The 13650-nt window shown below is 46.7% G+C and overlaps 1 protein-coding gene across 1 annotated transcript in view; it reads right to left on the minus strand.

Annotated features, from left to right (window-relative positions):
- Positions 1 to 2859: 2859 nt before the first annotated feature.
- LOC115310787 (zinc metalloproteinase/disintegrin-like) overlaps positions 2860 to 13650 on the minus strand; it is a 37055-nt gene continuing 26264 nt past the window's right edge. The window contains exons 12-14 of the mRNA XM_040215038.2: positions 6353 to 6493; positions 4793 to 4901; positions 2860 to 2937 (exon numbers count right to left, since the gene is read on the minus strand). Of these exons, the coding sequence (XP_040070972.2) occupies positions 2860 to 2937; positions 4793 to 4901; positions 6353 to 6493 (328 nt within the window). The remainder of the gene's footprint in view (positions 2938 to 4792; positions 4902 to 6352; positions 6494 to 13650) is intronic.

The following is a 13650-nucleotide window of genomic DNA, read 5'->3' on the forward strand; positions in this document are numbered from 1 at the left end:
CAATCTAAATCATAATTATCTTAAAGGGATTGTCCGGTCGAAACCGGAAGTACTTAAGTTCTTGCGCTCGTTACGTCGAGGGAGCCTTTATATAGACAAACGTCATTTTTATTTTGATATAAGATCTCCCGTTATTAATTAAACCTTTCATGATCCTATGTACGAAACTGCACCCCGAATTTCGCCAGTGCCAATGGCTGACATCCGTAGGTGCTGCGTGACGTCATAAAACGCAAAGATTTGTCGGATGGTCGGGATAACAAGCGTTGGTCGATGGATATCTTGTATTTTGTTTCGAATTATATAGTCTCCTAGGCAGTACCTTACTGAAATACGGTTCTTTTAATGCAGTTCCCAAGCACGTGCAAAAAAAGTCACACCTTTTAGCAGGATATTACTCGCAGACAGCCATAAGCTTCGAGCAAACGCATGCCGTTTCGCGCAAACACAACCGCGACGGACGCCGATCGAACTAGGGGCGCTTGCAAAGCAAAGTTTGCAGATTTCGCCTCTGAAGCGGCACTTAGGTACACGAAGCGGCATCTGGGTACACATTTCGGCGGATCCACTGGATCGGTGATGAGGCTGCGGGTCATTCCCTCAGAGGCGACGTCCGCGGGTCGAAGGCAAACGGCGAACCGTTCCAATGCATGTCGTCACTTACCTTGTACGAGCTTGGTGAATCGTAGCTACGCTCTTTTCACACGCGGGTCAAACAGATATCGGGCTGCACGCGTGCTATACAACTTCTGGTATCATTTCGAGATGGCTAAGCTGTTGGTTACGGTTTTCGCTGCATAATCAAGGTCTGTTCGATTCGGCCAGGAAGTTCTGAACTATAGTCGGTTACAAGTCAAGAAGGTAGCGGCACTTGCCCCTCAAAGGGAATCTTTGCATTTCGACGATAGGTTCGCGGCATCAGGAGGATTTTGCGTCGGGAGTCACTGGCGGCAGCGCGCGGTCGGTATACCGGTCACCTCGAAGACGAAGGCCTGACGATAGCGTCTTGGCCAAGACAATTATCGACCGGAACTTTGGCGTCAAGTTGAAGCGAGAATCGGCAAAAAAATGCCGATTCTCGCTATTTTTCCCAGGCCCGTTAGTGGGCGTCCAGATACCAGCGGACAAAGCATGCAGTATTATGCTCAGCTACGGGGACATGCGAGTGCCAACGCACTAAATCCCAGACCTCTGCAATGTATCGGAGTCGTCAATACGCATCCAAGAGCAACTGAAGGCGGAGACTAACAAGAGGGCAATACCTTTCCCGTGTCTGTAAGAATATCAACACTTTGGATCCCCACATAGCATCAAAAGGAAACAATTTACGTGAGCCAATATTTTAACACTCACTACAGGGAGCCAAACCTACGCGAGCAGGTGCCTAAAACGCTTTTAGATTATCATAATCAAGCAAATTCCTACCCTCGGTTATGATCTCAATTCCGCGTCCACCGCGGGTACGTTATTATCATAAATGAGAGGAAATGCAACCTCCGTATCGGCGTTATTGTTAGACATGGCAGACATTTGAGCAAGCGCTGCCAAAAATGGCACCGCGAGCAGAGACGGACGAGGAGTTCAGTCGCCGTCTGCTTCTGCACGGACGCTAAACCGGGTCCGGAGCCGGTGCAAGGTTTTGAGGAACTGGGTCTGAACTCGTTCAGAACTGGGATGAATCGAACGCGCCAGTGCAGCGGTCGTGCAACTTCCGGTTGAATCGAATGCACCAGTTCCTGCACTGCCGAACTAGTTCAGACAGTTCACCGAATCGAACAGACCTAAATTGACTGATTCGATTTGGGCGAGGAGTGGGTGGACGTAGTTTAATATCGTTGGCACAGCATCACACCTCAGCTTACAAGCCTTCTGTCCGCTGAGAGCTCAGCTCGTAGCTTTCTTCTGTGAGATGATTGCTGCATAAGCAGGATCTCGATCTGGACGGGAACCCAGTCCCTACGCACGACGACGATCCACTTTGCTCGTCACTGCACGTCTCGCGGAAAAGTGTGGAACGTCATGTCTTGGCTCGCATGTGCTGCCCAGTGGTTGTGGCACCCAACCGCGCAACGAAAATCTCACCCAACAACGAAAGAAGTCGAGCTCAACAACAAAAACAAAGCACGCTGAGGCATTCACTCGCAGGCAAACAACGAGACAAAAATGCTCGCCTGCTCGCTTTGTGTTCTGTGACGTCAAAGCTTCAATGTTGCCAACGAAAGCAACGTTTACGCTAGAGTGCGATTGGAGCAGTATAAATTCAATTAATCACGCATAGAGGCATATAAAATTCGGATATTGCACGTACGATACTTCTCGAGGCAATAACAATGATATGCAATTGTTGTCTCGAATACAAAATTTCACCGGACAATCCCTTTAAGAACAACCGAGTAGTGGAGAAGCTCAAATGACCACTTTTGGTGAGATTCATAACAAAGAAAATACCGAAATTTCTTTTCCATCGATTTTATTCAAAAAGACGCCAGTTCGTTTTAGATAGTATGGGTAGGATTATTCTGTGGACGTTCATGTTCAACTTGAAAAGCACTGGAATAATACCTTTCGTGTGCTGAAGATTCAATCTTCTGTGATATATATAAGCTTGCATATCGCTTGTTTTACTGAGAATTTGTTTTGTGAAGTGAAAATCTTTCAATAAAACTGGAACTTTTTGATGCCATTTTTTTTTGTATAGTGACGCTTGTTATAAAATTGAGAATACGATTTTCTAGGATTGCTTTATTTATTAGTCAATTCAATCATTTCACCCTCAGAGGCGTCATTTTCGGCCCATTTGCGGCCGAAACGGCTACGAATTTCATCGAGTGCTGCGCGTCCTTCACGTCCTGGCCGTTGTTATTGTTGACCCCGTGTTATAGGCGACGCTGGCCTAGGTCGCTGGTCCTTCTTAACACATTGGTGTTTGACGCAGTGCTGGAATACCAAAGCATGTAGTCTTGAAATCGTAACTCGAGCGAACTTATTTCGACTTGCTTCGCGTTTGCCTGGATTCTCGCTGCTGTTAAACACCGCACAGGCGGGCTAAACTATTTAAGCTGATGACTGACAAAACGGAAGTCATATTGCAGCGTGGAAATGAGATCACCATTTGTTTCCGGCACCCACCGAGTCGCCAAAGGAAAGGCACAGAATATTCCATCGTTTCTTAAGAAGCGGACGGCGAGTGTGCGCATAGCGATACTCAGATTCATTTTAAGGCCGACCACAGCCGATGCTATGTTCCAATGGAACCAACCAAAAAGCGACAAAAAAAGGGGGGGGGGGAGAGGGGAATGCGCAATGATTTCCGGACTTAGGTCGAAAATTTGTGCACTTCGCCCTCTAACACTTCTGAAGTAAAGAACAGAAAACCGATTTCGCCTGCGTGTCCCAATTGTGTAAAAAAAAAAAAAAAAGGAAGATACATATTGGCATTTCTGGCACCCTCAACTCACTCCCAGCATTCAGGGTCACACCTGGTCGCACTCGTAGTGAGGTAATTCGGGGTGCCGTGTAGGTTCCCGTGTGCCCCCTCGGGGGGCGCTTCCTCTCTCTGCTGACAATGGTGGTGTTAGGCTGCAGCTTAGAGCCCAGCGAGGTCAGGTAAACTTCACGCCGTAGTTCCTTCGGCTGCCACTCGCGGCTGCCTGTGGGGGAAAAAGCTCGACTTTTGCCGTGCGACTATGCAGCGGAATCGCGAAATTTTTTAGTGAAGGTGATGTTTTCTGTTTCCTCCGGGACACGATAAAAAAGGTAAAAACGACGAAATGCAAATTATTTTCATTATAAAATATTTGTACGCACCCCATAAGGCTAAGTCACATAGGGCGTATTCACGCCGTATTTGCGCGCGCTTTAGCGGTTCTAATTCTGACGTCGAGAGGGCGTAAAGATTGAACCATGTAGGGCGTATTTCCGATGCATATATAGGGGCGTTGGGACATCTCCTTCCTCGTCGCCTCCTGAAGGTCGGCGTAAATATGCGCGTATTCGGTAATCCAACCGAGACTGATCTCGGCTTATCGCATGTGTATAATAATCCCTACAGCTCTGGTAATTCAGTGTTCTAATAAACGAATGTATTTGCTTATGCGGTGATGTCTGCCATACACAGCTCTTTAGTAAGAAAACGTCGAAGAAGTTTTCTTACTAAATTATTTATTTGCTAATGTATTAACTATTTGCTAATGCATTACCTTGGCTCTAATCATTTCTGATCTATATAAAAGTCTGGAAAAGCGCCTAATAATAAAAGAAAAACACAAAAAACAACAACTAACGTTTGTTTGTTTGATTGCGTAAGAAAAGCGACGATAGTACAAACTTTTTCGTAACGTAATTCCTCGTCAACGTTCTAGTTACTTCACAGGAGCAGCTTACAAAGCTTAGGATAAACAACCACTTCACCGAAAGTGAAAAAGTGGATTACTTAGAGTAATCCAGACTGCAATATTTGCATAATGTCTTGCCCTTGTTATAAATAGCAAATATTAGTTATTAATAAGTTATTAATATATCAAGAAACCTAACAGTGACGATGGATCATACGATATTATATACTAATTAAATGGCTAACGAATTTTATTACATACCGGAATTACTATCCCGACCAAAAGCAAGGCGAGCTTCTCGTATATTTCTTTAAAGTTAGCTTTTGGTTTAAAGCGAGAACAAAATATCAGGGTTAAATTCGTCTTTAGCGAGCGACGTACAATGAACAGAACTATTATTACAAGAAACGTCTTGTGCGAATGATCTGCGACACAAATTACAAAAAAATAGGCCTTACATGTCCGCTTGCACACTCCATTCCATCCGTAAAACCGGCATACAGGCACTGTCCGTTGAGTTCCGTAGGGCAACACATCACGCTGCACTCCTTTGCTTTCTTCGATTCATGTAAACAAATGAAGTTTATAATTCATTATGGGATAGCGTTACGATTGTATCGTCTGGTGGTTTTATTCGGCACTTGTAGCCACACAACGTGAAATAATCAATAAATAAAATTATGCCAAATTGTTTCCAAGAAAATGAAAAGAAAGGTTGAGTTTTTGAATAGTGATGCCGCGGTGGAGGTCTCGGGCTAAACCTGCTGCCTTGACCCGGGGCGCTAATTCGGACACTTAGCGGAAAAATTGGCGCGAAATCTTGCGCAGTTCTTATTGCTGTGAAAGAGATAGGCTTAGCTTGCTGAGACACGTTTCGTTCGCTTCTTGGGACGCCCAAGGGGGCAGTTCTATCGAGCACGTAGCTGCACCAGTAAGAGTTTGCACACCTTCGAGTCTAGGTGAAATATCTATAATTTATCAGAGGCTGGGGGGGGGGGGGGGGGGGGGGGGATAAAAGCTCACATAGTAGTTCCTCGAGTTACTCAAAAGATTTAAAAGTTTTTTGGCTTCTCAAAAAAAAAAAAAAGAACACCCAAGCAGCTGTGAATTTAAATTATTCATTATAATGTCTTTGTTGCATGCTTGGTTATTATTAACGCATTATTTTTATTGAGTTATCTCCTAGTTTTTATTTTTATTGGGTTAAATTTTCGAGGTTTTGTATCGAATTATTACAACGGTTGAACAATGATGAGAATAACATTTCGGCACTCGAAGCAAGAAGCGTCATTCAGTTTCGGTACAACGATTCCAAGCCGAGGGGGAATTCAAGCACTGTGAAAGTGCAACGCCACGGCGTTCGCCGTGCGTCTACTTTCTCATTCGCCGGCTTATCCAATAAAACGCGAAAAGTACGCCATGACGTGGCGCTTTTAGTTTATATATATGCGCTTTTCCGTCTTCTAGGTTTCTTACAGCGCTCAGACTTAAAGTGTAACAAAATATAGATATTATTCTGCCGCCCACAGTGTACAAAATCTGCATTGAATGTTCTGGATGTCACTTCTGCGTGCAGTAAACAGTCTGAGCGACTGTCCAACAACATCAACATCTGTTGCTAAAAGCTTATTTCCAGCCTAATTTTAAACGCTATCCGATTAGTTTATAGCTTGTTTTGTATGGTCTTTCTTGCCAATTCAATGTAACTATCCAGATAAAGCATGAAATGATCTTATAATCTCGAGAGACGCGTCAGTTCCCTTCCACAGTATACTATTCTTGTGTGCATTTATGTTTCAAAGATATCATAGATTCCGTTCAAGTGCACCACATGATGAGGAATCAATTCTTAATAAAAATGAACACCATAGCCAGAGTATACTAATAACATCGGTGGGTGTCGCGTTTTTCCGGCATTTAAGGACACTCTCGGTTGTGTCTCTGCCACTGAATCGTAACCAAGGGTGTTCTGCGTAGCCTAGCTTTATGATGACCGAGTTAAGCGGTGGGAACTTACAGAATTGGTTGTCATACCACTGAAGCCTGGGTAGGTTAACTCACACAACCGTTGTTTCGTAAGGTTTGCACCGGGAAGTTCTGTCATGTTTATCCTGTGTTGCACCGGTGACAACAAATCAAAGCAACGTTTTCTAAGAGTGCTGAAAATATAAAGGGGAAATAATATTACCCACAGTTTGTCACAGTTAAAAAATGCAACATACGCTCCGCCCGCAGGCATAATGTGCCGGCTTCAAATTCCTCCGCCGCCGAGATATATTGCATTGCCTGCTCCAGGCTCGCGCGGAGCGTCCAAGGATAGCGGGTCATAGAGTGAGACATTATCACGAAGACGAAACAAAAGAATATGTGCGACTTCCCAAAAATAAAAAAAATAAAAAACCGGGAGGACTTTCTGCTATTGTTGTCACGGCAGACGCGAGGATGCCATTGCAAGTTTGTCTCCCGGTGAATTTACATGTGTCAGTGGTAGGAGCGGCTATCATCGCTTCCCTAGCTTACCATCTGGCTTTCTTCAACAGCGAGACTTGACAAGGGCTTAACGTTTCGAAAAGAATACATATAGCTTCGAAGACATGATTTCAGTGGGCATCTTTCATTTATTCAAGCAATACTTCGTTTCAGCTTAAGTCCAAAAGCAGCCGACGCTACGGGGTAATGGGACAAATCAAGCGGCGTCAACAGCAAAGTCACTATGTCGTCTGTGTTGGCGATTGGTTCGACGGTGATAGGACACGCACAGAATAGTGACAAACACCATGATGGGCACTTTTGACGAAGTTTGATCGGCCCCCTCAGCTCATAGCGTCGGCTCTACGTTTTGACCAATAGGGCAACTCAGGTCAATATTCTCGAATTTGTGATTAAGTCTGTTTTCAGCTCAGTCAATGTCCCAGACTTCGATCCATAAATTTTCTTGTTTATATTGTTTGTAGTCTTATAAATATCACTGGCCAATATTTGGTTTCGAACACGTAAAAAAAAAGAACAGAAATTATTTGAGAGGGAGAGCAGCAGTGATTATTAGCTGTACGGCCGCGACCTGACGTCACGGTGGTGCTGCGGTACGCGACACCCAATGTTACTTGAATAAAACCTAACACGCTTGCCACCTGCTAAAAAGCACCTGGTCGCATCTGTAACAGCGGTTTTTGCGGAGTATGTGGCTTTGCTTTGACCTAATATTTCGGCTGTGATCATATTTCATGCCACTAAAGTGATGACAGTCATTATTTTGATTTTGTTTTCGACCAGAGTCGCCCTTTAAGGTGATACGAAGTATAGTAAGAAAAACACACAGAGCGTGGCGTGTTGGCGCGGCCACTACGCCGCGTCACGTACTGCCGAGAAGCTCCCGAACAAATGTGTCTCGTGCCAGGCGCAGTCCAGCGCGGTGCAGCGCGGCCCGGCGAACTCCTCCATTTTTTGGATGCGCGTCTCCGTAGAATCAGCATCGTCTCGAGGAGCGTATATCCGCTTTCTGGTCGGTATCAACCATGCGATCGGTCGGTGTGGTCAGTCTGTGTCATGTGGTCAGGCTTCGAAGCCGCCATTTGGGGCAATGGTTTGCAGTTTGAAAGAAGCGAATGATGGGGATAGCGAGTGCAAACCAGGAGATGCCTTCTACAAAATGTTAAGCAAATGTTTGACGAAAGAAAAAATCACAATATCAGTTCCGTCGAAGCTAACTCATTGGCAGGTTCACCGGAGTCGTGCCAAGTGACTTTGGCGAATCCGTCGGGGTACTTCGCTAGAAGCGGGGCACTAGTTATTCCACAGCGGCCCTTTTCTGACTGATGTGCTCTCATCATAGCTAGCCTTTCACGTTGACTCAAGAAGCTGACACCAAAAAGAGCGTACGATGGCTATAAATTACTCAATGTATGGTTTCGAAATTGCAGAGTACTTTACGAAGCCCATGCAGACAACACAGGTTATAGTCTCAATTTGATCGCGTACCGCTACTATCGTTTACAAGCTAAGAAATCCCAGGTGAACATTTTTAAACGGCTAAAGATTCTATATTTTTCGCTGGGTTTGTCGCTCCCATTTATTCTTCGGGGCTTGTTGTTTTGTTCAGGAATGGCTGCTGCGGCGCACGACTAGAACACGATTATATGTAGCACACAGATTGTCACCCTTAATTTTATTTAACTCTACCTCTGGAGCGTCATCGAGCTTCCAGTTTTTGCCGGCGCATATCCGTCCGGCCCGTGAGGCCTACGAAGCCTCTCGGGGTAGCGCATCCTCGGAGCAGTCCACGCCCACGCATACACTCACACAGTGGAGCGCACGAACGTTAAATATGAGCTCCAACACAGAAGAAACACGAGAGCACCGCACGACACACGGCCAGAACGGCAAGTGCAGATGGCAGAAACGAGTTGCTCGCAAACTCTGACTGTTCCCGACATCTAGATTCCGACTGTGGCGCTTGAGCGAGGGTTTCTGGGATAGCCAACGTCGTCGGTCTGCGCTTGTCGACGACGCGAATGCTCTCTTCCGTCGTTAGCTGCGCAACGTCGCGGTCTGGGGTACGCTGCGCTACGTCGCGTTGCGCGTGACGATGGACCGAGAAACTGAAAGCTCTGGTATACTCCTACGTCGAGCGTAGCAAACGCGGCGTAGCGCAGCGCGCGTAGATACTGATCGGTCGAAGATATTGACTTCCTCATCAGCGCCACTGGAAGGCGCACAACCTGCGCTACGCTGCGTTCGCTCTTTTTTAGCGTCGGACCATAACAGAGCCTTGAGGGAGGAGACGAAAGCAGGCATGGACGCCAGAACGCCGAGCTCTGGTTAGAATGATTTGTAGGTAGATTCATAGCCTACATACTGATTCCTATATACTGAAAAAGCCTGGCAGATCGTCACGAGGAGCAGCCGCCGAAATGGAAAGGTTGGAGCGGCAGACAACGGATGAGGGGAGAGCAACGTGACTGACGCGCCGCTGCGGCGAGACGCCGAAACACACTTCACCCGAGCGAATAAGTGTGTTTCGGGTCTTCGCCGCTGCAAAAGCTGTGCGTTGATGTCCAGGTTTCCCGACAAATGGCTGTTTGATGCTCTGTGCTGCCTGATCCTCGCGCTCAAAATCTGCGACCGGGCACTCTATGGCTTCGTCGTCGAACTGCCAGGCTTTGTGAGTATAGAGGAGGCTATGGTAGGCCTAAAACTAGCTGCTTTGTCTGCACTGCACTTGTGGAACGCGTTCGAATGCGAGAGAAAAACACCAGGGCCCGTGTGCGGGAAGCTGGTTAACTCTAACCGCGGTTAGAAGTTAACCACATTTCCCTACGAGAATGCATTTTGGGTCGCGTGACCGGCAGGGTAAGGACGGCAAGGAAACATTGCGGCGCCCCGGTGAGTGAGCACCGCTCGCATTGAAACAAATATGTCGTTGTAGCTGCAATATCGGGCGCGTTAGTCAGCAATGAATTGTTCAGGAGGCTTTCGCTTTGACTTAACTCACGTGAATCGCAAAGCATGAGCAATGACCTCGCCAGATTTTTTAGATAGTCTTTCGATTCTGGCCAGTACTAAGCCTAAATGAACGCGATAATTGTCGGCGTGGCATCGTCTTCGGAAAGTGGATTGCCTTGACTCAATCGGCCGGGTATTGATAGCACGCGGAAGCAAACAGCGTTCCAATAGTCGTTTTGCTAAATTTCCCGAGCACCAAGGTGCATGCTAGAAGTGTTGTTACACGCGCTGCGCGTGCTGGCATCTGCAGTAGTAACGGCTCTCAAGCAAAAAGCCTAAAACAAATTTTGCCTTCCACGCGCGTTCGTCAAAGCCTTTTCATGACTATTGACTTCGAATCTTTTATAAGCGGAAGGCTAGCACGCGTGGATCATAGAATTATACTTCCTGCGCTCTCCTCGATGCTTGGGTAATTTACCAATAGGTCTACTTTCACTGGAGCCGAATAAACAGGTTTTTGAATTTAATATGGTGTTATATGCAGTTCTTACATGCTGGCCAACTATGCTGCTGGTGTACTGCCCGCCTTTCACCGCTCACTCCTTCCTTATCGTTTCTAAGACTGAACTTCGTCGTCCCCTTTCAAATTTGAAAGGAAATTTCAGAGAGTCTGGTCTTCAATCGAGACAGCCAAGTGTTCAGAAATTTTCCAAACAAGGGTTAATTTAGTTTTACCTGACCCAATATCTGGACCACCAGCAACAAAAAAAATATGTCTTAAGCTGAAATGTAGGCCGCGCTGCGTTGCGAAAACCCGGTAGCGTGCGTTTTTGGGTCCCCCCTTTTTCCACAGAAGCCACTTATATTTACTACAGTCAGTAGGTGACGCCAGCTACCCCCCTATAATAAAACACGGAGCTATCGCTCATCCAGCCCTCGTCAACTTGGCTAGGTACTTGTAGGGAACTATAATAGTAGGGACGGGCGGTGAACTCTTAAGCGCGGTTAAAGTTAAACGGCCTCGAGCAAACGGGCCCAGATGCCGTCGTTCCGCCTTCTAACGCGCTCAACAGGCGCAGTGGAGACAAAGGCAGCTAGCTTTAGGTGTATTCACGAATCACTTCAACAACAGATGGTCGTTCTGATGTCTCCGTGCGCTCCCGTCTGGTCCTTTCTCTCAGTTTCTCGGCGAAAAGACCCCCGTTCACAGACAGCGTTGGCCCACGCTATAGGCCTGCTTCCCTTGTCCAGGGGGCGCTGTACCGTCCGCGAGACGAGACCACAAAAGAGGCATTTTCGCTAGCGTTTGCGAGACGCGAACACTTACTGCTAAAGTGAAGCGGCCTCCTAGAGTCCCATGAGGCACGATCCATGGGCGTAAACAAGCGTATGTCAGCGTCCCTCGCGTCTACCCATAGGCACTAACAGAGCGTGTGAAAGGACGAAGCGCGACGCACGATGGTAACGCGACCTACAAATATGCGACTTTGCTCGCCAGGGTCGCTTCTCAAAGCTTGAGAGCTACGCGTCTGTCAGGTGCGTGCTCTCGTTGAAGTTACGACAGAGTGTAAACCGCCCTTAAAGCTCGCGGCGTTGCGTTCGTATGGAGCATGCGTAGTGTGAGACACTCAACGCTAACGAAAATGCGCAGCGCGTGCGTTTGCTCCTATAGACCTTTGCAAAAAGAGCGCTCTGGCCGCCGCCATTTTGCGAATCGAGCGACCCCTATCAGCCAGAACCCGCCTGAGCTGTGGAAGCCCGGTCAGCGTGACTGCCCACCTGCATTTTTGCATTCGGAGTTCGGCGGCTTTTCTTGGAAGTTTTTGCTTTATTCGCCTGTTTAGGATGCTTACCCTTTGTATGTTATCTTCCACTGTGAGAACCAGGGAATACCAGGGCTCGTGGCCCGCTCGGCCTTCGCAGGAAACGAACCAAGAGAGCGAACGTCAAGCAGCCCGCGACGCAGGCAGGTCGACGTGCTTGGAGGATTATTTCCGTCGAGATAATCTCCAAAAAGCCTTCCAGGCTGTGTTCCGGGCCTTCGCAAAAACTAGCTGATAGGGTCGAATCCGGGGTGTGGCGACGGAATAAGCACGTTCGTTCATTTGCTATGAAGCTGTGCAAAAAGAGGGGGCTCCCTTCCACATGTTCCCGAAAACACGCCGTATTCCGTCCGGTCGTCGTGAAGTGACTATCGTCGACACTGTATATTGGATATGCTGTGTTGTTTGAGACCTTTCTCAAATCCTGTTCGGATAACGCGGCACCGTGGGGTACGTACAATATATTTTTTGCTCGATTGATGAGACTCATTGAATTTTATGTTGTGGGCCGAGAATATCCATGCAGTACGGATATCCTGTGTGGTCAAATATTTTGACCTTTATAGATTGACACGGCTGAGTGTACGGTGCCGTAAAACAACGAACATAAAATTAAACAAACATTCCAGTTGCATTTGTTCTGTCGCGCACGGACTCACCAAAACAGCTTTCATTTGTTTGTTTTTGTTCGTAAAAATAGAGCACTGCTTTCTTAAAGACCTCTATAAGTTATGTTCGCCACAGAACACAAGATAAAAAAGAAGACGCAGCAATTCAGCCCCATTAGCGTCCGGAATTGCGCCTACGAAGGCTGCCACAGCCCACTGACGAGAAGCTCCACAGCTCAGCGCAGTCGGGCAACACTGACGTGCACTCTCAAAACCAGGGACACGCGCTGTAAATCGCTTCGTTCGAGACTGCCACTGGAAAGGTCTATACGTAATACTAAAACTCAATATTGGCGTCCACTGAATTGACACGACGCCCAACCAGAGTCATTGAAAAAAAAGCGTTAATATTGCCACAAGTTTGCAACGCAACTTGAGTTAGAAACGAGCGCCAAATCCATGGACGGAAGGGAGGACATCGGTGCCGAAGACATCTGTCTGCACTGCTCTTTGTTCGCCACGCACATTCGATCGATCAAGCGCACGCATTGAACACTTCGACGCCGACAGGCCCGTCAGATTCTCACGTCGCCACACACACACAAAAATCTAGATATATTTAGTGTGGGAGGCATATAAATGCATTAGTAAACAGACCTACAGGTTGATGCCAGCAGATTTCATAAAATTAGCCAAGAAGTTGTGCGAGAATCGTCAAAGGTCAAGTAGTCAAATTAACTGAAGAGCGTGTTGATAACAATGACTGGCAAGAAAAGGATTCTGTTGCCAGCCAAGTAGCCCTCCCTGCCTAGTTACACTCGTAGAATATACGAGTGTGAGTCAAACAAGAATCTTGAAATTGCAATGACATCCTAAAATACCTTGCCATTGTCCTGTAAGCGTTCACCTTTCATGCCAATAGCAAAGTGCAAACAAGCAGCATTACGTCACAGTCACTGCTTGACGATGGGCGCCTCACTCGAGCTGTGCACCAACGAGGAGCAGCGTTCTCTCATCCGGTTTTTAGGCAGTCAAGGAATCGTAACTTTTGAAACTCATTGTATAACAAAGTTACTGTATGGTGATAATTGCATGTCACTTTGACAGGATTAAGAATGAGCTTCACTTTGTTTCAGGTAAGCACAGTTCCCCCCGACGCTACGAGCTAATCAGAAAAATGAATCTCCGTGACAGGCGTAAGTCATTAAGCTTTGTTGTTGTTTATTATTGGTTCAGCTATGATAGAATACATACAGAAACTGGGGAACACGATGATGGTGGCTCTTGACGCTGCCTGATTAATTCGACCAGCTCGTAGCGTCGCCTGTGTCTAGATTTAAAAGGACACTAAAGCGAAAAAAAAAGTTTTGATAAGTTTAAATATTTTTAGCAATATTCACGTTATTAGGCGCAGTTTAGTTGTATGCGGAGGTCTCAGCCCGG

Source organism: Ixodes scapularis, unplaced genomic scaffold (genome assembly GCF_016920785.2).
Source record: "Ixodes scapularis isolate PalLabHiFi unplaced genomic scaffold, ASM1692078v2 PGA_scaffold4__175_contigs__length_147842914, whole genome shotgun sequence".
Classification (NCBI taxonomy): domain Eukaryota; kingdom Metazoa; phylum Arthropoda; class Arachnida; order Ixodida; family Ixodidae; genus Ixodes; species Ixodes scapularis.